The sequence below is a fragment of the Microcebus murinus genome, chromosome 26 (genome assembly GCF_040939455.1).
Source record: "Microcebus murinus isolate Inina chromosome 26, M.murinus_Inina_mat1.0, whole genome shotgun sequence".
NCBI lineage: Eukaryota > Metazoa > Chordata > Mammalia > Primates > Cheirogaleidae > Microcebus > Microcebus murinus.
Genome location: NC_134129.1, coordinates 21,812,734 through 21,839,736, shown reverse-complemented (window position 1 = coordinate 21,839,736; position 27,003 = coordinate 21,812,734). Strand labels below are relative to the sequence as shown.

General features: G+C 56.4%; 1 protein-coding gene across 2 annotated transcripts in view; it reads right to left on the bottom strand.

The window, feature by feature from the left end:
• The window catches only part of APBB2 (amyloid beta precursor protein binding family B member 2), a 233,284-nt gene that overhangs the window by 36,893 nt on the left and 169,388 nt on the right, over window positions 1–27,003 (bottom strand). For both annotated transcript variants that reach the window (XM_012766080.3, XM_012766083.3), the window contains 2 exons: window positions 16,054–16,200; window positions 15,071–15,198 (listed from right to left, as the gene is read on the bottom strand). In XM_012766080.3, the coding sequence (XP_012621534.1) occupies window positions 15,071–15,198; window positions 16,054–16,200 (275 nt within the window). The remainder of the gene's footprint in view (window positions 1–15,070; window positions 15,199–16,053; window positions 16,201–27,003) is intronic.

Here is a 27,003-nt window from a genome sequence, read left to right as displayed (position 1 = left end):
CACAAGGAAAATCGAGGGAGTACGTCTTGCCCACGCTTGGTAAAACACACTACAAGAGGACAGGAAACTGCTTTTAATGTCCATGTTTTTAAAAGTCAGACATATACTCACTCATCCAACATTTATGAGTGCCGGGCTCTGTGCTGACGATTTTGTATTAGGCTTTTCTGCGTAACCACTGTCCTTCTAGGGAGGGCAGGAGTTAAGTCACAGTGCATCTGACTCTATGCCCAGCAGCACCTGTAATTATTCAGAAGAGTTACTTACAGTGAACTGCTCTGACAGCCACGGCCGTTCGGAACACAGCCCAGACTGGGAGCCGGGCTGCCGGCGGGTTTGGGACTTGGGGTTCAGCAGCCAGAACGGGCACGGCCAAGCCCAGAGACGCGACATGACTTCCAGGACTGTACCTGTCCCCCGATCCACCGCGCCCTCCTTACACATAACTCCAGTGAGTCTGGCTATCTGATTCTCGGCTTAAGGCAGGGAGGAGGCAGCAGATCCGATGGACTGCCGGATGCCCACAGGGTGACAGCACAATGGGACAGCTGAGGGTCTGCGGGCAGGAAGTCAGGCTGTCAGTCCTGCCAGTCCACCTCCTGCTGCTCTCTCACACTCGCCCCGTCATGTTGCCCCACTGGATGCTGCAGGGTCTTTTCGCCGTCTCCCTCCTTCCACTCTTGTCCCCAACAGGCTATTCTTACAGCAGCCACACGTGTCCCTTAAAAGAAAATCCACAAATATGGGCATCTGTGATCCTTCTTTAAAACCGTACGACGGTCTCTCTCCGACGCTGCAACTACAATCCCTCCGCCCTCTCTCTGCTCCAGCTTCACCTCCCTGTTCCCAGAAGGTGCCCAGCTACTTGCCCATCTAGTGCCTCTGCACGAACCACTCCCTCGTCCTGAAAGGCCCTCCCTGCAAGGCCCGCCTGGCTGAGCCCCCTCCTCCTGCAGCTCTGCGTCTGGCAGCAGGCTCCACTGGGGAAGCTTCCTGGCCAGCAGCGCCCTCCCTACAGCACCCCAGGTCCCTCCTTTAGTCCTTGCCACCGCGTGGCATTAACTGCTTGGGTAATCATCCATTTGTCATTCATCCCCTTAACCTGTGGAGAGCTTCGTAAACTGACAGTAGAGTCTGGTTTTGCTCCTGTACAGCGTAAAGAATTTAGCCTTGGCCAAAGAGAGGTCTGGCGTCTGGTCTGCCCTCAGCTTCCAGGAGGTGATCCCTAAGACCCTGGGACGTCATGCGGGTAGGAGTGTTTCTGTTTGCCCAGGGGCCTTGGGTCGTACTAGATGGTCTAACAAGGTGACTGAGGGTGGGGGCTTTCGGTCACACGCACACCTCTGATGCGGCTAGAGGTGGAGAGCCCTGGCCCAGTCACCCATACCTACATGATGGAGCCCCAGTAACAATTCTGGACACCAAGGCTTGGGTGGGCTTCTCTGTGCTACGCCCCATAGCAATCCCAGGAAGTTGGGCTGTCCGCGACACCACAGAGAGAGGACACCTGAGGGCTCCACACTGGGCCTTTCCTGGACCCTGCGGTGCAATTCTTCCCCTGTCTGATTCCCGTAAGGCTCCTTTACCTGTAATGAACCATATTCACGTGTGTGGCCACACTCGGTGAGTTCCGAGAGGCCTGGGAGCAAACTGTCACGCCTGCAGTGGTCCTGTGGACTGTTCTCTCCCTGTGCAGTTTCCCATTGCATTCGCAGCAGCAAACACATTTCCTGACACACAGTCAGTGCTTAATACATTCACGAATGATTAAATTTAATACGTTACCGAGTTTCCCTGAAAATAAGATCTGCCCATCAAATAAGCCCTTAGCAGGATTTCTAAGCATGTGCACAATAGAAGCTCTACCCCGAAAATAAGCCCTAGTGACGGGCGTGGCTGCGCAGCGCATCTGCACAACCCATGCGTGTCGTCGGGGAGCGGGAAAGAACACGAGCAGCCCTTCTCATCTGCCCGTCGTAAGAGCTGCTATCCTAGAGGTGACCGGAAAGGTGCGGGCAGCCCCACCAACAAGGTCGGCTCCCCCTGTCAGGTCCCGGACATCCTGTGCGTGCTGCAAGCTGAGGCTTTGAGGGGCAAATAACACATCCCCTGAAAATGAGCCCTAGGGTGTCTTCTTGAGGAAAAATAAATATAAGACCCTGTCTTATTTTCAGGGAAACATGGCAATACTTTTTCTATAGGTATTTTTTAAATGGCCATGCAATCAGCATGTGATGCCTTTATAGTTTAAAGACTTTACACTTTGCAAACTCCTATTTATGAGTGAAGGCCCAGCTCACAGGTCATCCCTTCCACGGAGGCTGTCCCTCGGTGCACCCTTGCCTTTGTGTTCTCTGGCCTGTCACTCTGCTTTGCAGCGGCCAGTGGTGCGGAAGCATTTGTTTTTGCAAAGGATCTATGTCAGATCCCCAGCACGGGGTGTGTGCTTGCCCAGAACAGGCTCACAAAAGGTGTCTGCAGAATGAAGGCAGTTTTTAAAAACAGGTTTTGTTTATGGAAAGATAGGCTCAATTATACCTGACATTCTGGCGCGGTTCCAGCTCATTCCCTGATAAATAAGATAGCTGTTACCGTAGTAACGGAGTGTTATAAGGGTCTCTTCTATTGTTTTCTCTTTTCTTTCTAAAAATAAAAACACTCCTCAAGATTATTATCCACTTTAAAAATCTGACATGCTTTAAATAAAAATAGGAAACCATATCACCAAACTTTGAAAAGGCATTTGACTCCCTAATTAGAATGAAATATTACAGTTTATTTACATGATACTTAAGGAAAACCCCCAACAAAGCCAACCACTAATCTTTCTCTCCTTCAAACAAACCTAATTGAAAATTCAAAAAGCATACCAATAACCTACGATGTCCCCAAGTGGCCTAGAAAAATCAATTCTATTTCCTCCAGACCTGCATTTAAAGGGATAATAACTGGTGTAATGTGCAGCAGCCATAACCCGATTTCGATTTGTTTGATGAGATGAGTATAAACATGAAACAAGAAAGTCACGGGATTGTCATAGTGTTGTTCACACTGTTAACTCATTATATAAAAAAAAACCAACAACGCTGCAATTTGCTGCTAGAAAATATATAAGTATGAATTTGAATTATTCTTGAGTACCATCCGCAAAGATCCTTATATTGCCTCAGCCAAAGATAAAAACAGCTTTGAACCCAGAAGCCACTTGACACTCCCCCTGAATTTAGGGTAAGGAAAGCCCTGAAAGATCCCTTGACTATTCGAGACGGCATTTAAACCTCCCTTTGCATCACAACGTGCAATCGCTGAGGACAGGAACCAGCACCCAGGTCTGTGGACTCACACTGCAACCTGCACGACACGACATTCCTGGTAGAATGAAGGGGCTGGGCCACCACCCGGGGGCGGATTCAGCAGGTCTGGAGCAGAATTCCTGCTTTTTACCGTCCTTTCTCACCCAAATGACTTGGAGGCAGCTGTCCGTGGGCTGTATGCTGAGGAAACTGCTTCCAGAGAAGGGGCTGGTGCTTCGTGGGGGTGAAGGAAGTCCAGTGACGGTCAGACCCCGGGACACGAGATGCTGCGGCTCTGTCTGTGCCCTCGTCACTCTCTGAGCGCCCTAAGGGCGGCCACTATGCTTCACTCGCGTTTGTATCTTTAGCGCCCAACTCGGCACTGAACACTTAATGGATTAAGCGCCTTCAGGGCACAGTGGCATGCACCACGCTCACACCAACACGGATGTCAGGAGCATTCACCAGGGCCGCATTCTGAGGGTCACACGTGACGCTGATAAGGCCACTGACACAGCAGGCAGGATGTTTCGGCGGGACCTAGGGGTGGACCGATGCCTTTCAAACTCCCACATGCAAATGCGCTGTGTGAGGGTTTGTTACAGTGCAGATCCCGACTCCTGGGTCTGGGTAGGGCCTGTATTTCCGAAATGCTCCCGGGGGTCGTAATCAGAGGCTGCAGTGTGAGCAGCAAGAACCCAGACGCAAATTGCCCAGACGACCATCACAAGGACAAACAGGCAGCAGAAAGGAATTGAAGCTCAGATCTTGGATGAACCTGAAAAGCCAGGGACGTGTGGACCATGAGTAATATTCCCAGCTGACTCTAAAGGACTGCGCACCCGATGACGGTCTTGGAGGAACCTCTAGTGTGTGTTTGTGGAGGAAAACACCCACTGCTCCACAGGGCTTATTGGGCGAGGCAGAAGCTGTGCTTGCACTTACGTACAAAAGACCTCGGGGGTTACCACAGTACCTCTTTAACTAGGCTCAACAGAAATATTTGGGAAAAGAAAGGACAGAGATTCTCCTGCCAATGGCCTGGAGTCTCTTCCCGTTCTGCCTATAAGATGCAAAGGCTATGTATAATAAATGTGAACCACAAGAATCTCTGCAAGTGGAAGAGATTTCCAGCCCTGGGCAGGCGGCACAGCCCCTGTTCTTTGTGCAATATGCAGCAGACATGACCTCCCACGACTCGAGAGACTGCGGCAACTCCTCGGCATTCGCTGTGCTGTGAAGAGATCTGACTCCCTCCTCCCACCATCCCCGACACTCTTCCGGCTCCCAACGGCAGGGAGGAGGGAGGGGACTGGTGAGCATAAATCCTTATCCTCTGTGACTCGAAATCCTAAGAGAATCAGCTCAACGCTCAATGCTCAATTCTTAAAATGCTCAACTGCAGGAGTTCAAGGCCGCAGTGAGCTATGATCATGCCACTGTCCTCCAGCCTGGGAGACAGAACAAGACCCCTTAAAAAGTAAAATAAAATAAAAAGTGCTCAACAGCCGGGCGCGGTGGCTCACGCCTGTAATCCTAGCTCTCTGGGAGGCCGAGGTGGGCGGATTGCTCGAGGTCAGGAGTTCGAAACCAGCCTGAGCAAGAGCGAGACCCCGTCTCTACTATAAATAGAAAGAAACTAATTGGCCAACTAATATATATAGAAAAAATTAGCCGGGCATGGTGGCGCATGCCTGTAGTCCCAGCTACTTGGGAGGCTGAGGCAGCAGGATTGCTTGAGCCCAGGTGTTTGAGGTTGCTGTGAGCTAGGCTGACGCCATGGCACTCACTCTAGCCTGGGCAACAAAGCGAGACTCAGTCTCAAAAAAAAAAAAAAAGTGCTCAACAATCTCTCTACTCAGTGCCTTGGCGTGTTCTCCCTGGCTGTCTGGCAACTTCTGTGGTGATTATTAGAGAAAAATTACATTTGTGTTTCTGCAGCAGAAACCCAAGCTTAACTTGGTACTAAAACAATGTTTGGGAAGGTGGGGAGCCAGGGGTGAGAGGGCAGCTGCTGGTAGAGAAGCCGAGAGTTCTTTAAAAAAAAAAATTCAGTTTTTCCCTCACCATCAGCCCACCACTGGCCTGGTTTCTGTACCTGAAGTTTTGCCTTTCCCAGAACGTCATATAATGGAAGCCTACAGTGTGTAGCTTTCTGAAACCTCGGCTTCTTGCACTTAGCATAACTGTTAGCGTAGCCGCGGTTCATTCTTGTTTATTGCTGAGAATTCCATTGTGTGGATGTACTATAGCGTGTTTATCCATCATCAGTCAGTGGATATTTGCACTGTTTCCAGTTTGGGCAATTATGAATGAAGCCAATAATAATAAAACCAACAACACAATCTTTTTAATGGGCGAAAAAATGTGAACAGATAACATCGCCAAAGAAGACAAATGGCTTTCATAAGCTCATGAAAGATTCCCAATATCATGAACTGTTAAGAGAATACAGATTAAAACCACAATGAGTTACCACTTCACACATTCTAGAATGCTAAAACAGGCAGGCTCGGTGGCTCACGCCTGTAATCCTAGCACTCTGGGAGGCTGAGGCGGGTGGATTGCTCAAGGTCAGGAGTTTGAAACTAGCCTGAGCAAGAGCGAGACCCTATCCCTACCCTTTCTAAAAATAGAAAGAAATTCATTGGCCAACTAAAAATATATAGAAGAAATTAGCCGGGCATGGTGGCGCATGCCTGTAGTCCCAGCTACTCGGGAGGCTGAGGCAGGAGGATCGCTTGAGCCCAGGAGTTTGAGGTTGCTGTGAGCGAGGCTGATGCCACAGCACTCTAGCCTAGACAACAGAGTGAAAATCTGTCTCAAAAAAAAAAAAAAAATTAGAATGCTAAAATACCACCACCACAACCCCCGAACAAACAAACAAAGCCAAAAATCCCTGGCAATACCAAGTGCTGGTGAGGATGCTGAGCAAATGGACTCTCGTAGTTTGCTGGTGGGAATGCAGAACGGTACAACCTCAAGGGGGTTGGCGGTTTCTTCCAAGGCTAAACGTACTGTCACCACACAGCCCAGCGACCCCACTCTTAGGCGATTACTTAAGAGAAGTGAAAACTTATGTTCACACAAAAACCTGTACATGAATGTTTACAGCAGCTTTATTCGTGGTTCGTGATGAGCTTCCCTTTTAAGGTGTATGGGCAGCTGTCTTTCAATGGTCTTATCTCAGTTTTAATGTTGACAGACGTGGGCACCATCAGTACTCTTTTAAAAATTGATTAGGAGATGACAAAATAGAACCACTTTAATTTCTTGGTGGTTGCAAAACTCCATTCGTGGGAGCTTGCTGCTGAGGCTGAATCCCCAAGGGGAGCCCAAACAGGCCATTGCCTTGTTACTGCTACTTCCAGTGCCAGGAAGCATGGAAAGAAACAAGCGGGTGTTCTGGCCTTACCTGTTCTTAGCCTCGCCCCCCTCCTTGTCCCCACCTGTGTGCCCTCATCCCCCAGAGAGATGCCAGCTGCAGAAGGGAACCAGGAAAACCAAGGCAGACACAATTTGCCAGCATTTTGATCCTTCAGTGCTGATTTTAAGTAAAAGCATCATTTGTAATTGCTAGTATTCGTTTTCTCATCACACTCAACTGGAAGTTCCTAATCATGAAGGATCAGTGATCAGCGTTGGATCAATGTTGGTATGTCACCACACTGCATTTTTTTCTTTCTTTTTTTTTTTTTTTAGGAGACAGGGTCAGGCTGGAATGCATTGGCACAACCACAGCTCGCTGCAGCCCAGACTCCTGGGCTCAAAAGATCCTCCCACCTCAGCCTACTGAGTAGCCGGGACTACAGGTGTACACCACATCCGACTATTTTTATAAGCAAAACTTTATTGGAACACAGCCGCACCCATCCATTTATGTCTTGTCTATGGTTGCTTTTGCCTGGCAACGGCAGAACTGGATGGTTAAGACAGAGGCAGAATGACCCACCAAACCTAAAATATTTATTGTCTCTGGCCTTCTGTGAAAAAAGTTTGCTATTCCTGATCTGACACATGGACTTTTAGTCTTTCTATTAATATTAATATTAACTATCAGTGTATTGTTTGCTTTGTTTAGCTACTAACGTTCGTACATTTTATATCTTCAGAGCATTTTTCATACCTATGCCATTAGAGCACCCTATTAGCCCTATTAATTAGCTATTATTATTATTATTATTACCATGCCCTTTTTATAGACAAAATAGGCTCAGATAGAATAAATGAACTCAATTATAAGAGGTAAAACCAGAATTTCAACTCATTTTACTCTCCCTATTTCCTGCTCTTGTCACAAATAAATTGATGCATCCATCACACTGAGCTGATCACTTAGCAGGTGAGCTCAGACCAGCTTGAAGAGTGTCTGCCTGAATGCTTCATTGAGCCCATTCAGTCAAAGCTCATGTCCTCCGAGACAGGGTCTCCGTTTACCCTTATTCCTGCGCCTAGAGATCGCTTACCCCACAAAAAAGTTCTCTTTGTTAAAACCTGTATTCCCTAGTTATAATTCCTGATTGGTAAAAAAAAAAAAAAAAAAAAAAAGAAAGAAAGAAAGAAAGAAAGAAAGAAAGAAAGAAAGAAAGAAAAAGAAAAGAGAAAAACTAAAAAAAAATTACAAAAATAAATTTAAAAAAACCCAAACCTGTATTCCCTCCATATATACTAGTTAGTTATACTAATCTGCCATCAGGGGGCTGATCTGGGGCTTTGGAGGGCCTAGAGCTCAGACAAGTTCTGGGGCCCTCTTTAAAAAAAGAATACGAAAATATCTTCCTTTTGCAAGTTTTCCAAAAACTGTGTGAACTCATTGCTAGCCCTCCTCCTAGGGCCTTTGAAAAGGGCTTTATTATATAACGGCAGATCCTCTCGTGTGTGTCCTCCCTCCCCCTTACAGAAGGGAAAGGTGTAAGTCCCGCATGGAGGTCCCAGCCCAGATGGAGCCTTCTGGCTGAGCAACCCGATTATTTAAATCTGCCGCCCTCCTCACCTTCTCCCAGAGCTGCGGGAGGAACACACTACCGTGTTTCCCTGAAGATAAGACAGGGTATATTTGTTTTTCCTCAAGAAGACACCCTAGGGCTTATTTTCAGGGATGAGTTATTTTTTTTAAGTACGGTGCAACCATCTCCATTGATTCAAATAGCGTGAAGTCGTCTTCTTCTGGAACATCATCCTCACTCTCCAGACCCCGAATCCTATCCTGAATGTCTTGCGACTCTATTTCCCTTAGAACCACTGGCCCCGATCTCTCCTGTGGAGCACTAGAGCTCTCACGGGGCGGATGAGAAGGGCTGCTCGTGTTCTTTCCCGCTCCGCGACGACACGCATGGGTCGTGCAGATGCGCTGCGCAGCCACGCCCATCACTAGGGCTGATTTTCGGGGTGGGGCTTCTATGGCGCACATGCTCAGAAATCCTGCTGGGGCTTATTTTGTGGGTAGGTCTCATTTTCGGGGAAACACGGTAGACGACACGAATCTCAGAAGAAACTTGTCTTCGTATTGTCACCAGCAGGGAGGGGCCACTGTGATCGATCTGTTTGAAAACGCCCTCACGCTCCCTCCGAGGAAAACTCTTCCTGCATGGTCACTTGCAGTGTCTTTCCTTGGAGGTTAGTCCCCACTGAGCATCCTGCCGGGATCGATGGAAGGCAAGGAGGCCACTTTTAAAGAGATAGAACAGGCCCCGGTGTAAGTCAGCAAAAGAGCAAAGTAAACCCAGATGCCTCTGCTTACTGTGGGCTGCATTAAAAAGAAATTAACCCTAGCGGTCAGGATAACTCCCGGCGTAGGAGAGAGTTATTGCGCTCTCCCGGAAGACCCTTCTCCCCGAGGAGACAGCACGTGCCCTAGGCTAAACTTGGGTCAGCAGATCTCGGAGCACCATCCGTCTTTCACTGCTGTCTGGCTCAGAGAGTCCTCTCCTGGATGTCGTTAGGAAACTGCGTCTGCCACACCGAGAGCCCAGCAAATCATGCCGCAGCGGCCACGTAGAAATAGAGAAAACATGCAGACTGGCTCAGAAACCAAGAGGCCCATGGTTCCCAAATCTCTGCCACCTAAAGCAGAAATGCCCCTCCTCCGCACAAGTGCCGCCCTGTCACCGAACAGCGGGGCAGCAGAGACGAGGCCGCACCTGCCGGCCAGAGAAGCCGCCGAGCTGTGCCGTGGCTGCCGCCTGCAGTCGCACAACTCAGCCTCAGAGGCACGACCCCACGGGAGACGGACACCACAGTAGGCGTCGCCACGGAGACTGGCACACAGAGAATTGTAACTAGTAACTAAAAAGGCAAAAAAGAGACTGTGAAGAGGCTGTCCCATCCCAAGAGGGGGCTGCGATCTGCAGGATCGAGGGAACAAGGGAATGAGGTTGGAATTACCATGTTTCCCCGAAAATAAGACCAGACTGACCCATAAAACAAGCCCCTGCAGGATGTCTAAGCATCTGCACCATAGAAGCCCTAACCCGAAAATCAGCCCTAATGATGGGCGTGGCTATGAAAAATCAGCCCTGGTGATGGGCGTGGCTATGAAAATCAGCCCTGGTGGTGGGCGTGGCTATGAAAATAAGTCCTAGTGGTGGGCGTGGCTATGAAAATCGGCCCTGGTGAGGGGCGTGGCTGCGCAGCGCATCTGCACAACCCATGCCTGTCGTCGCGGAGCGGGAAAGAACACGAGCAGCCCTTCTCATCCGCCCCATGAGAGCTCTAGTGCTCCACAGGAGAGATCGGGGACAACGATTCTAAAGGAAACAGAGTCGCAAGACATTCAGGATGGGATTCGGGGTCTGGAGAGTGAGGATGATGTTCCAGAAGAAGACGACTTCACGCTATTTGAATCAATGTAGACGGTTGTACCGCACTTAAAAAAACTAACACATCCCCTGAAAATAGGCCCTGGGGTGTCTTCTTGAGGACAAATAAATATAAGACCCTGTCTTATTTTCGGGGAAACACGGCACGTCCGCTTGCTTTTGATGCTCCGGTGACAGAACAAGGAGGAAGGTGCTCCCAGGTGTGAGTGAGCAGGAACGACGCTGGGCCTGGCCAGCACCGGCCTAGAGGACAGGGCGGCGACGTCCCCCCAAGCCCGCTCAGGGTGGTTGGCACCTGGGCAGGTGCGCAGAGACGGGCCCCCGTTGCCAAGGGCAACGCATCAGCTCCGAGGCCCAGAGGGCTCACACTCGGAAGGCGCCTCCTCCCCACGGTGGCCGTGGCCCGGCAGGCAGGCCCGGCGGGCGCTCCCGGGCTGCGAGGGCAGCCCCGTCTGCCGGGCAGTCACGCAAACGGGCTTCGAGATGAATCTCCAAGAGAAGCGGAAACTTCAGCCTCCCCATGCAACCGAAACCCCACGGGAGACGGACGTCAGATGTGACCGCCACTCCTCGTGCCTTTCGTAAGAGGCGGCTCCAAGCCAGCCCCGGTCTCGGCGAGGGTGGGGGTCCCCACCGGTCACCCCCTCCTGCAACGCGAACTCACTCCACAAGGGGTTTCTTCAAAGCAAATCAGAATCACTTGGAAGTCTTACAAAACATGCTGAACCCAAAATGTTTTGATAAAGTCTGAAATTACATGGCTCAGTGAAAGCACTCTGGATTTTAAGAAAGATTTTGTGCCCTTCAAGTCTGTTACACTACATATTTCTCTCATTCATTTTAACCACATCTAGAAATCCCCCCAAGAGATTCCACTCTCCGAGCAAGGAAAGTCACGAAAGAGAATGCGGAATGGGCTGGTTCTCGCAAGCAAAATGAAACACTTTTATGTTTTATTCATACGGAGTGAAAACCCCTTTCCTTCACAGCATTACAAATTGAATTCGCTCTTGTAAATTGCTATTTTTTTAAAAAAAGAAATTGGAAGCAAAGGAAAGCTAAAATAAATAAATGAATAAGAAACGCAGGAGTGCAAAGGCCCCTCCTTCCAGGGACTGAAAACTCAGGGGAACAATAGGAAGAAATAGAACCTCTCATGGGCAAACATACTTTTTAAATTTACCGTTTCCAAAAGCAATCCAACTGGAGGCCCCCCACAATCCCAGGATCTTGCTGAGGTCCTGACAGCCCGTGTGGAGCCCTGGGCGCATTCCTAAATTGCATTTATCTGCTAACACTGAGTGAGAATAAGAAGTGATTTAAAAACATGAGTAATCCGGCCCACATTTCAAAAACATAACCAAGGCAATGTAAGCTAGTTTACACTGATCTCATTTGGGGGCTGGGGTGGGAGGCTCTTCCTACTTTGTAGGACAGCTGAACGCATTAGTGTCTAGAACAGCCCCTCGTCCTCTGTGCCACGTGAAAAACTGCCCCTGAAGCCTCCCTGAGGTCTGACTCCTCCCTGACCCGCACTGTCTTTGAAAGGAAGCCGTGTAATCAGCTGCATCTGCTGCTTTAAAAACCCAGAGCTAACACTCACCACGTCCCCATCCCTGTACACACCCACCCCACATCCTGTGGGCCTTGTCACGATGCCCATTTCACAGATACGGAAAACTGACGCTCGGAGAGCTCGAATAATTGTGTCAACTGGAGTCTGAACCATTTGTTTCTCTCCGGACATGAGTGTTTGCTCTCGCTTTAAAGAGTCGGGGTGAGCTGAAGATCCTCTCACTAAAATCCACTGACGGCCTAACCTGAAGAAAACCCAACCGCATCCAGTTGTGCATGTATGCAATGATCTCCACCTTGGCTCCTGCCTTACAAAAAACCCTGGAGGATAGGAACCAGGGAGGGATCACGCATCTTACAGGCAGGTCCTTCCACCAAAGGGAAACGTTTTTAAGGACGACCAAACATCGTCGGACATTTCCCTTGTAAAATTAATCAACTCGTGTCCACACAGCAAGCCCAGTGCAAGCTCTGGCAAGCAAGCGAGTGACAGGTGTGTGCGCTAAGCCACCCCCACGCACCCCCCGGAGCATCTGGACCGGCTGTCACCCCTCATCACTCTGCTGCAACAAGCTCAGGATGCAACCTCGCTCCCAGAAAGGTTTATCTAATCAGCAGGCGGAGGACATGTCAGCTCTCTTTGCGGACCATTTCTTACATCTGCTTTCCAGCATAAATGCTCGCTCGTGATTGATGACTACTTAGCCAATACTCCTTCCTTTCTGAAGGTTTAGGACCCGGAACTGAATCACATGCACTGCTGCCCAGCCTTGGCCGACCAAGCTGAGGCAAGCCAGTGGAGAACCCCCAAGGAGAGTGGAACACGCAACGCGACAACAAACCGGGCTGCCCCGGACAGGAGCCACAAGCCGGGAGAGCCGTCTCTGTCACCTGAGATCTTCCCCTGCTTTCGCAACTCCCGACCATTTTCAGCAAAGCAACAACTCTTCACCCGATAGCGCGTCCCCAAATGCCAGCTACGAGATCCTCCAGTACCTTGAGAATTGCCAAATATCGACTGTAATTTAAGAATTGATCGCATAAAATGTAGCCCGGTTACTTAGCAATGGTCTCCAAGCACGATGTCTGTGATAACTGCTGCTTTACCAGCTAGAGTATGTGCTTGAAAACCAGAACTTCCTTGTTTCCAGTCATCCTGGAGAACAGAAAATTCATGCTACATCTGAGTAAGATTTCTTATAAATAACAAATCTTTAGTAGAATTTCAGAAAGATACATAGCGAACGGGATTTTGACACGACCAGAGCTGACAAGTGTTAAAGAAGCGCTGGCCAATCCCAAGCCCCAGAAATCTCTGATGATCACAATCTAATGGTCTAAGGTTTGCGACTAAAGGCTCTCCGGCGTCTCCCTCGAGCCAGCCCTCCCCGAAGAAGACGGCCAGAGGCGGGTGCTGAAATGGCTGGACGCTGCGGAACGAGACGGAATCGATTATAAAGAGCACAGAGGAGAGGAGAGAGGGGCTCTGACGGCCTGGCTGGGCCTGGGGCAGCTTGGCCGAATGAGGACGACCAGGAGGGAGAGGCTCGGACGCCGCGGCAGGACCCGGAGTTCCCGGAAGGTTTAGGGTACAGAACCGAGGAAGGGAAGAGGCTTGGAGGATTGTTTAACCACTCAGGGACCAGCGTCGACTGTAGTCGACGGCCACAGGTGGACGCGCATAGCCGAGCCTCGACTATAGTGGACAGCCACAGGTGGACGCGCACAGCCGAGCCTCGACTGTAGTCGACAGCCACAGATGAATGCACACAGCCCAGCGTGGACTGTAATCGACAGCCACAGGTGAACATGCACAGCCCGGCATGGACTGTAGTCTACAGCCACAGGTGAACTCGCACAGCCCAGTGTAGACTGTAGCTGACAGCCACAGATGAACGCACACGGCCCAGCGTCGGCTGTAGTCGACAGCCACAGATAAACACGCACAGCCGAGCGTTGACTGTAGTTGACAGCCACAGATGAACACGCACAGCCGAGCGTTGACTGTAGTTGACAGCCACAGATGAACACGCACAGCCGAGCGTTGACTGTAGTTGACAGCCACAGATGAACACGCACAGCCCAGCGTCGACTGTAGCTGACAGCCGTGGTATGACTTCTCTAATTTTTCATTTATCAAAATAAAATTGTGAACATTTGAAAATGACGTCATGAGAACACATATGTCCATGCTACCTATTCTGATTTACATGACACGGAAAGCCGCCTGCAAAGTCAAACAAGCTCTCGGTGCTTCCAAGCTTTCCTCGTCACACGAGAGCAAGACGGACGCGCCGTCCATGCACAGCACAGACCACCGTGCGGACCGCGAGTGCCGGCTGTGGGCGAGGGGTCTCGGCCATGAGCAAGTCCAGAAGTGGTTAAGAGGCACAGAGAGACCCGTCTGGTTCCTCACGTTCCTACACAGAGCCCCCTCCCTGCCAGGCTCTGTGCCCAGCGGGCGGCCATGAGCCGGGGCTCTGGTGCTGGGTGGACGGGCTGGGAGGGCTGAGCCGGGGCTCTGGTGCTGGGTGGACGGGCTGGGAGGGCTGAGCCGGGCTCTGGTGCTGGGCAGACGGGCCTGGGAGGGCTGAGCCGGGCTCTGGTGCTGGGCGGACTGGCCTGGGAGGGCTGAGCCGGGGCTCTGGTGCTGGGCGGACGGGCCTGGGAGGGCTGAGCCGGGCTCTGGTGCTGGGCGGACTGGCCTGGGAGGGCTGAGCCGGGGCTCTGGTGCTGGGTGGGACGGGCTGGGAGGGCTGAGCCGGGGCTTTGGTGCTGGGTGGGACGGGCTGGGAGGGCTGAGCCGGGCTCTGGTGCTGGGTGGACGGGGCTGGGAGGGCTGAGCCGGGGCTCTGGTGCTGGGTGGACAGGCTGGGAGGGCTGAGCCAGGCTCTGGTGCTGGGTGGACGGGGCTGGGAGGGCTGAGCCGGGGCTCTGGTGCTGGGTGGGACGGGCTGGGAGGGCTGAGCCTCGCTCTGGTGCTGGGTGGACGGGGCTGGGAGGGCTGAGCCAGGGCTCTGGTGCTGGGTGGGACAGGGCTGGGAGGGCTGAGCCTCGCTCTGGTGCTGGGTGGACGGGGCTGGGAGGGCTGAGCCTCGCTCTGGTGCTGGGTGGACGGGGCTGGGAGGGCTGAGCCGGGGCTCTGGTGCTGGGTGGACGGGGCTGGGAGGGCTGAGCCGGGGCTCTGGTGCTGGGTGGACGGGGCTGGGAGGGCTGAGCCTCGCTCTGGTGCTGGGTGGACGGGGCTGGGAGGGCTGAGCCGGGGCTCTGGTGCTGGGTGGACGGGGCTGGGAGGGCTGAGCCTCGCTCTGGTGCTGGGTGGACGGGGCTGGGAGGGCTGAGCCTCGCTCTGGTGCTGGGTGGACGGGGCTGGGAGGGACTCACCGGCCGTTGTCGCGGCCCACGCCCCACACGCGGATGCTCACGATGGGCTGGGCGTGCAGCACGGCGCCGTCCATGGGGTCCACCAGGCTGAGCAGGTCGTTCTCCAGGACGAGGTGCATGTCCTTGCCCTGGGCCAACGAGAAAACATGCTGTCTCCACCTGTGCCCGCCGGTCAGCGACCCAGAGAAGCCGCCACCTTTGGGGTCCCTGAGAGAGAAACATCCTTTCGGGACCAAACGATCCCCGAGTCTTTCACGTGCCCGATTTCTCGCTCCCTCTCCCGGCCTCCCGACCACCCCTGGCCTGCTTTCCGGCCGGCGCTCACCGGCGTTATCTACGCCCTGAACCTGTAAGACGGAAGGCCAGGGGTGCCCTGGGGAACCTGCCCTGCGCTCACCCCAGGCCCGTCGGGGTCTCACAGCCCGGCCCTCCCCGCCGCGCCAGCCGGACCCACCAGCCAGGCACCCCGTTGGCTTTCCCGGCCCGGAGGCGCCCGGCTGCGCTGCCACTCGGGGGCGCCCGCGGGACCCGGCAGACAGCAGGTGCAGCTCCAGGCGTTTCTCAGCGCTCTCGGCAGCTGACATTTACAGGGACGTGCACTGCATCTAAGACACCACCGTGCGCCCTAAACTGCCCCCGGAGAGCTTGGGCTGTCATCCTCTCCAGTCAGCAGGTGGGGAAACTGAGGCTCACAGGTAACGAGACTCGCCCGAGGTCTGACGCGGGGCGCCAGGGGCAGCGCCTGAGCTCACGCCTCGCTCTGCGGTCGGGGTTCTCGGGCCTTGGCGTCTCGTCTCCCCTCCCGCTGGCTCTCGGAGGGCGGGGACACGGTGCCCAGGCCTGCCCGTCCCATCTCTGTGGGAAAACGCGACCCACAAACGCCTCGGAGCTCCCCCGCCCCCCGCCCGAGTCTCGCTGAGTGGGGGGTTCGAGACGCGGCTGGAGGACACACACCTGCCCGCCACCGTCCAGGTGCCACTCACCTCTCCCCAGATGCCCACGGTGTCCCGGATGTCGTTCTTGCAGTAGGAGAGCTGCCGGATGCAGTTGTTGACCGCCACACTGCTCTTGCCCGGCGCCAGGTCCTCCTCCGCCATCTCCACCCACCCCAGAGAGCGCACGGCGAAGCACTGCAAGACAGGACAGGGACACGCTCGCGGGCCGGCGGCACTCACACCAGTGCTTCCCCGAAGACAAGACGTGGCCTTCTATTGGTTTGTCCTCAAGAAGACACCCCAGGGCTGGTTTTCAGGGGATGTGCTATTTGTTTTAAGGACGGTACAACCCTCTCCATTGATTCAAATAGAGTGAAGTCGTCTTCTTCTGGAACGTCATCCTCACTCTCCAAACCCCGAATCCCATCCTGAATGTCTTGCGACTCTGTTTCCTTTAGAACCACTGGCCCCGATCTCTCCTGTGGAGCACTAGAGCTCTCACGGGGCGGATGAGAAGGGCTGCTCGTGTTCTTTCCCGCTCCGCGATGACACGCATGGGTTGTGCAGATGCGCTGCGCAGCCACGCCCGTCACTAGGGCTGATTTTCATAGCCACGCCCACCACTAGGGCTGATTTTCGGGGTGGGGCTTCTATTGCGCACATGCTCAGAAATCCTGCTGGGGCTTGTTTTATGGGTGGGTCTTATTTTCGGGGAAACACGGTACAATCCTTGAGCAACCACACGCATCACGCTTAATGTGCTTTAATTGCCTGGTGACGCTCAACCACCTCGCTCAGTTAACAAATCCACTGTTGCTGGAAAATGAAATGGAGACCTTTTCCACTATTTAAAAAAAATGTAGTGATGAGTCTCTTCTTGCCTAACTTGTGTATATGTGTTCAGATGTTTTCCTTAAAAAAGATTACCAGAAGTAAAATTGCAGAGCTGATGGGTACAGACATTTCTAAGCTCTCATTGTCTGTTATCAGTGTTTTTAACAGTGAGAAATGCAACCCCATGAGATCTGTTACTTGCTAGAAAAAGAAAGGAGACAAAATGAACTAAATATACATTAGGTGCTAGTTTCTGATAACAACGGAGCAAAATGCTTTCTCTCTTGCCCAGAAAGGGAGGGAAATGGGGAGACGTGAACTCCCGGTGAGAAACAGGTCTGAGGTCCCGTAGCGTTCACGATCACCACCAAACCCTGGAACCCTGTGGAGCCGACGGAGTGTGTGGTTTTGAAGCACAAACACCATTTATTCTCTTCTCACTTAGAGACAATCTTTTTGAGATCATGTCCCTTGTCTTATTTTTTAAAGTTCTGTTATTCAATTTTTCTCTTTAATTTAATGAAAAAGCATTACATGCCTGTTATAACAAGTAAAAAAAAAAAAAACCAAAGATGAAAAAGAAAGAAATCCACAGTCCACGTGAGGTCGGTCTGGCTATAGCGTCTGCCGTGTGGAGAGCCGCAAGGAATCCCGCGCAGCCCGAGCGGGGTCTCGCTCCCGCTCCTGCCTGTGGCCCAGGGCCCCAAACCAGGGGACCCTCCAAGCTGCACCATGAGCTGAGGAAACCGCCTTCCTGGGGCAGGGAGGACCGACACAGAGCTGCCTGGCATGGGAGCCAACCGACTGGCTCTTAAACAGCAGCCTGTGAGGGTTCAGAAAGAGGACCTCCCCACAACGTGAAGTGTCGGGGCCTAGGCCACAGGTAGCCAATAACCAGCCAATAGCCAGCCAATAACCAGCCAATAACCAGCCAATAACCAGCCAATAGCCAGCTTCTGTAACCTGCTTGTGTGCTTGTAAGCTGCTTGCATGCTTAGGAGAGGGGGAAATTTTCAGTTGACCCTTATCTGACTCCACACCCGCCATTCTGCCTCTGCCAGTGAGATTAAGTCTAGAAACCAAGGAGAAGGGCGGAGGTGCATGGCACAACTGCCCACGAGATATAGCAGCTAACCCCTGAGGCACCTGGCGTGCTTCGTGGACCCAGTGAAACGCGCTCGGGCTTAGATCACAGGATGCGGGATGTACTCCACCTAAGATTATGCTGTCCGCAATTAGGATGCTCCAGAGGCTCCTCTCGGCTGAGTCTTAGCTGCAGCCGGGGACTCCTACAAAACCCATCTCAAGGCTCCAGCCCCCCCACCCCAGTTGTGCTAAAACAAGATGGAAATGTAAGATTAACGCTTCCTCTCGCCTCTGTAAAAGTGCTTGCTAATTAGATTTTTAGAGTGTGTTTCTTTGCCTTTAAAAAGGGGCCGTCTTTCCCTTCTCATGACTACTTTTCTGGGCCTGCCTCTCTGCAGGACAGGAGGAGTCCTGGCCAGCAAATAAAGACTCACAACGGGGCCCAGTTCGGTTTCTAAGGTGGGCTTCTCTCGCACTCCGGACTATGACAGGAGAAATGCAGCCGGGTGTGCGAAAGGGACCTCAGACACCCTGGCTCCGCCGTCCCCTCCCAGCTGCGGGTCAGACGGGTCCTGCTTCCTGAGGTGCGAATCACACCTTTTATCGGGGGGCAGGGGGGCGAATCACACCTTTTATCAGGGGTCAGAGGGGACCCCACCACACACCAAAGACAGAAACAGCCCACTCCAGCCAACAGCACTCCAATCCTCGCGTCTCAGAGGCCAGGGCTGTGTGGCCCCTCTGCACCCTCCCTGACGCCCCTCGGTGCCCTCACACGTGACGGGGAGAAGGCGGCCCTGTCTCAGAGGAGAGGGCTGCGTGGCCCCTCTGCGCCCTCCCTGACGCCCCTCGGTGCCCTCACACGTGACGGGGAGAAGGCGGCCCTGTCTCAGAGGAGAGGGCTGCGTGGCCCCTCTGCACCCTCCCTGACGCCCCTCGGTGCCCCTCACACGTGACGGGGACAAGGCGGCCCTGTCTCAGAGGAGAGGGCTGCGTGGCCCCTCTGCGCCCTCCCTGACGCCCCTCGGTGCCCTCACACGTGACGGGGAGAAGGCGGCCCTGTCTCAGAGGAGAGGGCTGCGTGGCCCCTCTGCACCCTCCCTGACGCCCCTCGGTGCCCTCACACGTGACGGGGAGAAGGCGGCCCTGTCTCAGAGGAGAGGGCTGCGTGGCCCCTCTGCACCCTCCCTGACGCCCCTCGGTGCCCCTCACACGTGACGGGGACAAGGCGGCCCTGTCTCAGAGGAGAGGGCTGCGTGGCCCCTCTGCACCCTCCCTGACGCCCCTCGGTGCCCTCACACGTGACGGGGAGAAGGCGGCCCTGTCTCAGAGGAGAGGGCTGCGTGGCCCCTCTGTGCCCTCCCTGACGTCCCTCGGTGCCCTCACACGTGACGGGGACAAGGCGGCCCTGTCTCAGAGGAGAGGGCTGCGTGGCCCCTCTGCACCCTCCCTGACGCCCCTCGGTGCCCCTCACACGTGACGGGGAGAAGGCGGCCCTGTCTCAGAGGAGAGGGCTGCGTGGCCCCTCTGCACCCTCCCTGACGCCCCTCGGTGCCCCTCACACGAGACGGGGAGAAGGCGGCCCTGTCTCAGAGGAGAGGGCTGCGTGGCCCCTCTGCGCCCTCCCTGACGCCCCTCGGTGCCCTCACACGTGACGGGGACAAGGCAGCCCTGTCTCATAGGAGAGGGCTGTGTGGCCCCTCTGCACCCTCCCTGACGCCCCTCGGTGCCCTCACACGTGACAGGGGAGAAGGCGGCCCTGTCTCAGAGGAGAGGGCTGTGTGGCCCCTATGCACCCTCCCTGACGCCCCTCGGTGCCCTCACACGTGACGGGGACAAGGCGGCCCTGTCTCAGAGGAGAGGGCTGCGTGGCCCCTCTGCGCCCTCCCTGACGCCCCTCGGTGCCCTCACACGTGACGGGGAGAAGGCGGCCCTGTCTCAGAGGAGAGGGCTGCGTGGCCCCTCTGCACCCTCCCTGACGCCCCTCGGTGCCCCTCACACGTGACGGGGAGAAGGCGGCCCTGTCTCAGAGGAGAGGGCTGCGTGGCCCCTCTGCACCCTCCCTGACGCCCCTCGGTGCCCTCACACGTGATGGGGAGAAGGGGGCCCTGTCTCAGAGGAGAGGGCTGCGTGGCCCCTCTGCGCCCTCCCTGACGCCCCTCGGTGCCCTCACACGTGACGGGGACAAGGCGGCCCTGTCTCAGAGGAGAGGGCTGCGTGGCCCCTCTGCGCCCTCCCTGACGCCCCTCGGTGCCCTCACACGTGACGGGGACAAGGCGGCCCTGTCTCAGAGGAGAGGGCTGTGTGGCCCCTCTGCACCCTCCCTGACGCCCCTCGGTGCCCTCACACGTGACGGGGAGAAGGCGGCCCTGTCTCAGAGGAGAGGGCTGCGTGGCCCCTCTGCACCCTCCCTGACGCCCCTCGGTGCCCTCACACGTGACGGGGAGAAGGCAGCCCTGTCTCAGAGGAGAGGGCTGAGTGGCCCCTCTGCGCCCTCCCTGACGCCCCTCGGTGCCCTCACACGTGACGGGGACAAGGCGGCCCTGTCTCAGAGGAGAGGGCTGTGTGGCCCCTCTGCACCCTCCCTGACGCCCCTCGGTGCCCTCACACGTGACGGGGACAAGGTGGCCCTGTCTCAGAGGAGAGGGCTGCGTGGCCCCTCTGCACCCTCCCTGATGCCCCTCGGTGCTCTCACACGTGACGGGGACAAGGTGGCCCTGTCTCAGAGGAGAGGGCTGTGTGGCCCCTCTGCACCCTCCCTGACGCCCCTCGGTGCCCCTCACACGTGACGGGGAGAAGGCGGCCCTGTCTCAGAGGAGAGGGCTGCGTGGCCCCTCTGCACCCTCCCTGACGCCCCTCGGTGCCCCTCACACGTGACGGGGAGAAGGCGGCCCTGTCTCAGAGGAGAGGGCTGCGTGGCCCCTCTGCGCCCTCCCTGACGCCCCTCGGTGCCCCTCACACGTGACGGGGAGAAGGTGGCCCTGTCTCAGAGGAGAGGGCTGTGTGGCCCCTCTGCACCCTCCCTGACGCCCCTCGGTGCCCCTCACACGTGACGGGGAGAAGGCGGCCCTGTCTCAGAGGAGAGGGCTGCGTGGCCCCTCTGCGCCCTCCCTGACGCCCCTCGGTGCCCCTCACACGTGACGGGGACAAGGCGGCCCTGTCTCAGAGGAGAGGGCTGCGTGGCCCCTCTGCGCCCTCCCTGACGCCCCTCGGTGCTCTCACACGTGACGGGGAGAAGGCGGCCCTGTCTCAGAGGAGAGGGCTGCGTGGCCCCTCTGTGCCCTCCCTGACGCCCCTCGGTGCCCTCACACGTGACGGGGAGAAGGCGGCCCTGTCTCAGAGGAGAGGGCTGAGTGGCCCCTCTGCACCCTCCCTGACGCCCCTCGGTGCCCTCACACGTGACGGGGACAAGGCGGCCCTGTCTCAGAGGAGAGGGCTGCGTGGCCCCTCTGCGCCCTCCCTGACGCCCCTCGGTGCCCTCACACGTGACGGGGAGAAGGCGGCCCTGTCTCAGAGGAGAGGGCTGTGTGGCCCCTATGCACCCTCCCTGACGCCCCTGGGTGCCCCTCACACGTGACGGGGAGAAGGCGGCCCTGTCTCAGAGGAGAGGGCTGCGTGGCCCCTCTGCACCCTCCCTGACGCCCCTCGGTGCTCTCACACGTGACGGGGAGAAGGCGGCCCTGTCTCAGAGGAGAGGGCTGCGTGGCCCCTCTGCACCCTCCCTGATGCCCCTCGGTGCTCTCACACGTGACGGGGACAAGGCGGCCCTGTCTCAGAGGAGAGGGCTGCGTGGCCCCTCTGCACCCTCCCTGACGCCCCTCGGTGCTCTCACACGTGACGGGGACAAGGTGGCCCTGTCTCAGAGGAGAGGGCTGCGTGGCCCCTCTGCACCCTCCCTGACGCCCCTCGGTGCCCTCACACGTGACGGGGACAAGGCGGCCCTGTCTCAGAGGAGAGGGCTGTGTGGCCCCTCTGCACCCTCCCTGACGCCCTCGGTGCCCTCACACGTGACGGGGAGAAGGCGGCCCTGTCTCAGAGGAGAGGGCTGCGTGGCCCCTCTGCACCCTCCCTGACGCCCCTCGGTGCCCTCACACGTGACGGGGAGAAGGCGGCCCTGTCTCAGAGGAGAGGGCTGCGTGGCCCCTCTGCACCCTCCCTGACGCCCCTCGGTGCTCTCACACGTGACGGGGAGAAGGCGGCCCTGTCTCAGAGGAGAGGGCTGCGTGGCCCCTCTGCACCCTCCCTGATGCCCCTCGGTGCTCTCACACGTGACGGGGACAAGGCGGCCCTGTCTCAGAGGAGAGGGCTGCGTGGCCCCTCTGCACCCTCCCTGACGCCCCTCGGTGCTCTCACACGTGACGGGGACAAGGTGGCCCTGTCTCAGAGGAGAGGGCTGCGTGGCCCCTCTGCACCCTCCCTGACGCCCCTCGGTGCCCTCACACGTGACGGGGACAAGGCGGCCCTGTCTCAGAGGAGAGGGCTGTGTGGCCCCTCTGCACCCTCCCTGACGCCCTCGGTGCCCTCACACGTGACGGGGAGAAGGCGGCCCTGTCTCAGAGGAGAGGGCTGCGTGGCCCCTCTGCACCCTCCCTGACGCCCCTCGGTGCCCTCACACGTGACGGGGAGAAGGCGGCCCTGTCTCAGAGGAGAGGGCTGTGTGGCCCCTCTGTGCCCTCCCTGACGCCCCTCGGTGCCCTCACACGTGACGGGGACAAGGCGGCCCTGTCTCAGAGGAGAGGGCTGTGTGGCCCCTCTGTGCCCTCCCTGATGCCCCTCGGTGCCCTCACACGTGACGGGGAGAAGGCGGCCCTGTCTCAGAGGAGAGGGCTGTGTGGCCCCTCTGCACCCTCCCTGACGCCCCTCGGTGCCCTCACACGTGACGGGGAGAAGGCGGCCCTGTCTCAGAGGAGAGGGCTGTGTGGCCCCTCTGCACCCTCCCTGACGCCCCTCGGTGCCCTCACACGTGACGGGGAGAAGGCGGCCCTGTCTCAGAGGAGAGGGCTGTGTGGCCCCTCTGCACCCTCCCTGACGCCCCTCGGTGCCCTCACACGTGACGGGGAGAAGGCGGCCCCTTAGTGCCTGCTGGGAACGCTGACCCTGTCTCCTGGGCGAGGTTCTGGGGCGCCATCGCACCCCCCCATCCTCGAGTGCCCGCGGCAGGGGCTGCTCCTTGGGGGAGAGGCAGCCCCTGCCCCAGGTTGCCCGATCGCGGGGCGCCCACCCCCTCCCCAGCTCCCCGTCTCGGCCCCAGGCCCAGCTGCTCTCGGGCGGGAGGGCCGGGTGGGCCTCCGGGCACACCGCCAGCACCCCGTGCTGTTGGAGCTCGCGGCTCCACAGGCCCAGCCCCTGCGCGCCCGCCCAGGTGCCGCTTCTCGGAGATCGCAGCGCCGCTCTCTGGTCTCCTCCGGGCGTTCCCGACACAGGCCTGGTCAGCAAAGCCACAGGGTCCCGGCCGGCCCCCTCCCGCCATTTCAACCTGGCCCCGGCCTCCTCTATTCAAGGGTCAAAGGTGTCAGGTCAGTTCATCCTCACCTCAGCCCTTTTCGCCAATACCAGGTTCCTGTGCCCATTTTCAGGATGCGTAAACTGAGGCGCAGAGCTGGTGAGTTAGTGGAGCTGGGATTCACTCGTGGGCAGTTTGGCGTCTGCGCCCCCACACTCATGTACTTCTGGGCTGTTACCACAGGGGGTGTCGGACGGGGCTTCATCCACAAAGAAGGCTCCAGAAACAGTGACCGAGATAGTTTCAGGCATATGTGGCTCCAGAGTACCGTGTTTCCCCAAAAATAAGACCCACCCGTAGAATGAGCCCCAGCAGGATGTCTAAGCATTTGTGCCATAGAAGCCCTACCCCGAAAATCAGCCCTAGTGACGGGCGTGGCTGCGCAGCGCATCTGCACAACCCATGCGTCGTCGCGGAGCGGGAAAGAACACGAGCAGCCCTTCTCATCCGCCCCGTGAGAGCTCTAGTGCTCCACAGGAGAGATCGGGGCCGGTGGTTCTAAAGGAAACGGAGTTGCAAGACATTCAGGATGGGATTCGGGGTTTGGAGAGTGAGGATGATGTTCCAGAAGAAGACGCCTTCACTCTATTTGAATCAATGGAGATGGTTGTACTGTACTTAAAAAAAATAACTCATCCCTTGAAAATAAGCCCTGGGGTATCTTCTTGAGGAAAAAGGAATATAAGACCCTGTCTTATTTTCGGGGAAACACGGTATATGTTCCCGGCAACATGAATTTGCCCTTCTTCCAGTCAGGAGGTAGAAGCCAATCCTCCACCCCCGGGTCTGGACGGTGCCTGCTCTGACCACGGAGAACAGGGGGTGACGTGGTCCCGTCCCCAGGAAGGGCCACACCTGGTGGCTGCTCTGACCACGGAGAGGAGGGGGGTGACATGGTCCCGTCCCAAGGAAGGGCCACACCTGGTGGCCGCAGCCTCCCGCATCTTGGAAGCCAAACTCCAGACAAGGGGCACAACCGCCGCCCAGAGACCACTGCCGGGGGGAGGAGCCTCAGACACCCAGCGAGGATGAGGAAGGGGAGGAAGCGGAGCCCGGGGCCACCCGGCGCTTTCGAGAAGAGGCCATCTTGGGCGTGGTGCTCCAGCCCCCGTCGTCCACGTGTGGATGGGGAAGGAACCGCACCACGGAGCCGTACTCAGTCCCCAAACCCACAAAACCACGTGCAGAGTAGACGGTCGCTTTGAGTCGCGGGGTCTGGCTCCGTGTGGCACGTCACACAGAGACGGCGTCATCGCAGCACTGGACAGACACAGACGGACCTCGTCTCAAATCTGCTCCTAAAAGCATCGGCTGGGAATGAACACAAGTTACATACAAAGCCATTCCCAAAGCTGCCCCACTCGCAATCACTGAAAAGGGCGGGGCAGGGGAGAATGGCTAAACCCTGCACAAATTTAAGCGCACTCACTAGCTTAGGCGTCACCTCCTTCTGGGAGGCCACACGAGCCGCCCGCCCGCCCAGCCGGGGCCGATGCCCCTGGCCCAGCCTGAGTTCACGGTGCAACAGCTCAGCCCCAGGCACGGCGCACGGAACTGGCCCGTTTGTTGTCTGCTCCTGGCACACAGCGGCCGTGTCCGTGCCTCCCGGTAGTGGAGTCAGTGTTAATGAACACGGCTAATGCAGAAGGGATGCTTGTCTGTGCATTTGACATGTATTTTATGTCGATAACACGTCAACACCATGTTCACAATCGCCACGTGAGGGTAGGCACCTTTGTCACCCTCACTCTGCAGATGAGGCACAGAAAGGCCAAGTCACTTGCCCGAGGTTGACCAGCTAGTAAGCAGCAGAGCCCGGCTTTGAACCCCAGACTGTCTGAGTCCAGAGTCCATGCTCTTAACCAGGGGTCCTCAAACTTTTTAAACGGGGCCAGTTCACTGTCCCTCAGGCCGTCGGAGAGTGCGGCGTACATTCCACACGTGCGCACTGTGGGCCCGGGATGAGTTGGCTGCTAAGCAGGACAGGCAGCGGCAGCAAAAACACCCGGCGGGCCGGATAAATGTCCTCGGCGGGCCGCATGTGGCCCACGGGGTGTAGTTTGAGGACGCCTGCTCTTAACCATCACACCATTCATTCGCATGGATGCCCCTTTAGCATTTAGCATTCAGCAAATATTTTTGACTCAATTAATGAAGCAGCAATGCAAATCAAAGCCAAACTTCCCGCCCAGATCAGGATTCCTGAAAGAAGAAACCTGTACCACATGAGCAGAAATCAACTTTAAGAACTACACACAGCGATAAAATCCCATATGACTGCTAAGTAACGATAATGAATTTGCTACGCAGACCAGAAATAAATCTGAGTGAGAAAAGTCACTCCCTACCACTTCCTGTTTGTCTGCTAGTGCTAATCTAGTCAGTGGCCACTACTATAATTACTTCATGAGGATCCATGCCAATAGGAACCAAGGGCGAACACAAGTAAGCTCACAGATGAAATTAGAAGTCCACGTTCATTCACCATTCATTTCAGAAAGTTCCTCTGTGAGACCTTACTATAGAGAACTCGTACCCTCCCCTTCCCCTTCCTCTCGGTCTGGGGCAGATCATAACAAAAGGGCGAGGACAGGAGTGAAGGTCACCCTTGGGTCCAAACGTCCCTGAGCAGCCAAGGACTGGGTACGAAGAACGGGCGTAACAGAGCCGGGGGGACCGTGTAGGAAGACGGCGCCTTCCGCCCCCAGAAGATGCACACACGTGGTGCTTTCCTCTCCTAAATCAGGTTCCGAGCTCCGCGGTGCTGCCCCTCAGAGCTGTCTGTGGACGTGCAGGGCTGCGGACTGCCAGTGTCAGCATCACCTGCGAGCTTGGGAACGCAATCCCGATTCCCGCCCCGGCACAACGGAATCGGGATTTGGTCACGTGTTCACTGCAAGGGGCCAGGCCAGCGAGTGCGGATGAGGGTGAGGAGGAGGCGGCGTCTGCCCTCGGGCAACGACCCTGCAGTTCCCTCTCCCATTCCTGACTCCAACAACTCTGCTGCTGGCTCCCCAATACGCGGGCCACCAAAATGGTCTGCCCCCAGGGAGGCAGTGACTGGGCACGGGCGGGCGGGGCATGCTCTTGGGCTTTGGAGTCCAACGCATGTGAGTTCAAGTCCCAGTTCCGCCTGTTGCTCGCTGCACGATCAAACAAATTACTTATATTGTTCCGAGCATCGGGCTCCATGGTCTGGGAGAACAGCCAGGGCACCCGTGTTTGCTGGGATGCCTCACGGCAGTGCAGGGGGGAGCAGAAGGCACACGCGGCGCGTTTGTGCAGGGGAGGGGAGGGGAAGGGGAAGGGGAGAGGAGCGGAGGGGGGGAGGAGGGGAGGGCAGGGGGAGAGGAGCGGAGGGGAAGGGAGGGGAGGGGGAGAGGAGCGGAGGGGAAGGGAGGGGAGGGGAGGGGAGGGGAGAGGAGGGGAAGGGAGGGGAGGGGAGGGGAGGGGAGGGGAGGGGAGGGGAAGGGAGGGGAGGGGAGAGAAGGGGAGGGGAGGGGGCCTGTCTGGTTTACAGCAGTTGCTCTTTCTCCTCCAGACTCGAATACATATTGGACTGAACTATTTCACCT